Source organism: Cryptotermes secundus, unplaced genomic scaffold, assembly GCF_002891405.2.
Source record: "Cryptotermes secundus unplaced genomic scaffold, Csec_1.0 scaffold819, whole genome shotgun sequence".
NCBI lineage: Eukaryota > Metazoa > Arthropoda > Insecta > Blattodea > Kalotermitidae > Cryptotermes > Cryptotermes secundus.
Genome location: NW_019723314.1, coordinates 573,539 through 576,757, shown reverse-complemented (window position 1 = coordinate 576,757; position 3,219 = coordinate 573,539). Strand labels below are relative to the sequence as shown.

The window sequence follows — 3,219 nt, the reverse complement described above, 5'->3', positions numbered from 1 at the left end:
TCTCCGAAAAAATCTGGTAGCGCCGGGAATCGAATCCAGACCTCTGGATCTGTAGCCAGGAGCGCTGACCACTAGATCACAGAGGCGGTCATTCTAAACATATACTTATTTACAGAGCTCTTGTAAGTGCATTGTATGATAGAGAACAAAATAATTACAAGACAAAAACATTTTCTTAATAAATCTAGAGTATTTAACGATTTTAAATAAAATAATAAATTTAATTGAATTGTCTATTCTGCCTGAAGGTTAGGCGTACACAGAAATGATGTGGTATTATCGATGGAACAACTATTATGGATATTATTTAAGTCTGCGAAGGAAAGTCATTCTTGAGAAAGTGATGGGTTGGTTAGCTTGCAAAGACATTCTGTTATGGAACCCGGAAAGTTATTGCGTGTTCACAACAGCCAAACACTTGATCCTATTACATACATTCCACAAGTCACATCCTATTTACGTAAGATTCATTTTGGTATTGTCCCTCATCTACGTCTTGGTATTCAAACTGATATCTTGCATTCACCATTTCCACTTATATTCTGTCTACATTTCGTATCTTTCCCATGCATGCTATATAAACTACCAATTGTATTATCTTAGATTTGATGGCTGTGGTTTAAAAACATTTTCTGAGTTGTGTATATTATGTAGTTTCTCGCTAATCCTCCTGTTGGTTCCTCTACTTGAAGCACAAACACACTCCTCAGCACCCTATTTTTTTTAATTCCCTTAGGGGTGGGTGGAATCCAACTGGGTTCACTCGGCACGGCGGCCACTGATTGGCCTATTGTACCTGTCCCGGGTGATTATGATGATGGAGAAGTTGAAGGAATGAAGATTGGCAGGGGAAACCGAAGTACTCGGAGAAAACCCGCCCCAGCGCCACTTTGTCCACCACAAATCCCACTTGACGAGACCCCGGGATTGAACCCGGGTCGCCGCGGTGGGAAGCCAGCGACTAACCGCTTGAGCTATGGCGCGGTCTCAGTATCCTGTGCTCACACCCCGAATTTATGTTCTTATGCTACCGAGACGACATATAAAACATTATAATTTTTAATGAACATGATTTTCAGTTAACAGTTGTATGTAAGCGCATGCCTAGAGCCTCTAAGTGTACCTAGCTAATTGTGACCTCAATACGAATGTTCTGACAGGTTCGATACGGCAAAAGTGGAAACCTGAAGATGGCGGCTGGGAATTACATCTGGCGAGCGCAATATCCGAGTGGATTCTCTGCATCACGTACTGCGCTCTCATGTGTTCTTTCGTGCCTGATTTCTATAACCTAGAAATTGAGGCTCCTATTGTAAAATTAAAAAAGAGTATATTTACAAAAAAAAGTAAAATAATTTCTTCTTCTAATGCAGGGATTCCGCAACGTTCAGAACGCCTTACTATTGGTTCTGGATAATGTGGCGTGTGAGATTTTTGTAATGGGGGGGTGGGGCATATGATTGTAGTTAATGATTAATGATTTCACAGTAAAAGCCTACAATTTTATTTGTTTTCAAGCATACATATGTTGTTTTAATAAATGTAAACTGCACGTATGTACCAACGAAGAAGTGGGTGTACTGAACCGAGGGCTTAGTTTCCAGAGACCCAGCATTCCCAGTCTGTTGGTTGCACGTGAATATATGGACAGAAGGTTACTTCATTCAAGCATTAATGCTTATTAATTTTGTGGCATAAAACTGGATACATTGTGACTCTGTTACCTTGAAGTGTGGCAAATGAATTGTTGAAATAAAAACTATGTACCATTCTCTTGAAGGCAATTTAACTAACTTGTCAATATTATACAGAATTACTGAGTTTCTGGATTTTTTCCATCGTCCGCAATTCCAGGTAGTAGAGGATACGATGTTTCGGAAACTGGACCTGTTTCCGTCTTCAGGGGAGAAAGGAAGATACCTACTCATTTGGGCCCCTTAGAAAGAGCTAATCTTAATCACTGGACCTTAGCTCTTTCTAAGGGGCCCAACTGCGTAGGTTTTCCTTTCTCACCTGACGACGGAAACAGATCCAGTTTCCGAAACGTCGCGTCCTCTATTACCTAGAATTCCGGACGATGGAAAAAGACCAAAAACCCTGTAATTCTGTGTGTCATCCACCATCGTAAGAACGCTTTAGAATCTACTTGTCAGTATTATCTATAACTTTCCCTTTTCGTCGGTATTTTTAAATTCACTCGTAGCTTTGCAGGGTCATTCCTTAAACACTGCATAGGGCCTAAAAGATACTCCATGGTACCCCGCATGTATACACAATTTGTTGCAATCTATCCGACATTCGTATATTAAAATATAAAAAAAACTCCGTGGCCTGTAGTTCGCAAGCGAACTATACCGACCGAGCGACCGCTGCTTGTCGGCGAAGTTATTACCAACTTTATCGGATAGAGGGTGTTGTGTGGTCAGCGCAACCGATCCCGACTGCCGTTAATCTCGGTTTTCTAGACCGGAGCCGCCACTTCCTTGAAATAGCTCCTCAGTTATCCTCATGAGGCTGAGTGGACGCCGTTCCAGACCCACTACTTCTCAGAAAGTATGATAGAGCCGGGAATCGAACCCGGGACCTCTGGATCTGTAGCCAGGATCTCTGGCCACTAGACCACAGAGGCGGTCCAAGGTCGTAGTTCACAAAGTTTAAAACTTTTACGTATTCAAGATGAGAACTTTTTCTCTTATGTGTATAACTATTCACCCCTCGGGATTGTTCCTTAGCGGAGCGATCAATGTTGTAGCCTGCAACTTTCCACAACTAAACAACATTTTCTCTTTTAATGGACTAACAAAATCAAATTCCGCCAATACGCATGTATTTCGTGAAGTTCAGTCACACCCAATTTGTCAAATTTGTATGGGCATCCAGCCACATAGACACGCGCAGTAAAACTTGTGCTTATTCACACAGGTCTGCGAAACGAGTCTAATATTAGATACTGAAGGATTCTGACGATGGTGTATAACACTTAGGATTACCGGGTTCTTGGACTTTCTCCACAGTCCTCTATTCTAAAAGTCACAGGTCCAGTGATTGTGGCCAGCTCTTTCTGACGGTCCCAACAGAGGCTGTAGCTCTCATCCCTCACCTGAGGCTGGAAACAGATCCAACTTCTGAAACGTTGTTTTCTACGCGTTTTTATAGTATTGGATGATGGACGAAGTCCAAAAACCAGCAATTTCAAGTCACAGATAATTTTAAAAAAGG

General features: G+C 41.7%; 1 protein-coding gene across 2 annotated transcripts in view; it reads left to right on the top strand.

Annotated features, from left to right (window-relative positions):
* LOC111861842 (DNA damage-regulated autophagy modulator protein 1) overlaps positions 1-1,751 on the top strand; it is a 13,766-nt gene extending 12,015 nt beyond the window's left edge. For both annotated transcript variants that reach the window (XM_023846756.2, XM_023846757.2), the window contains exon 6: positions 1,161-1,751. In XM_023846756.2, coding sequence (XP_023702524.1) covers positions 1,161-1,417 — 257 coding nt within the window. In that variant the 3' untranslated portion in view covers positions 1,418-1,751. The remainder of the gene's footprint in view (positions 1-1,160) is intronic.
* The last annotated feature ends 1,468 nt before the right edge of the window (positions 1,752-3,219 follow it).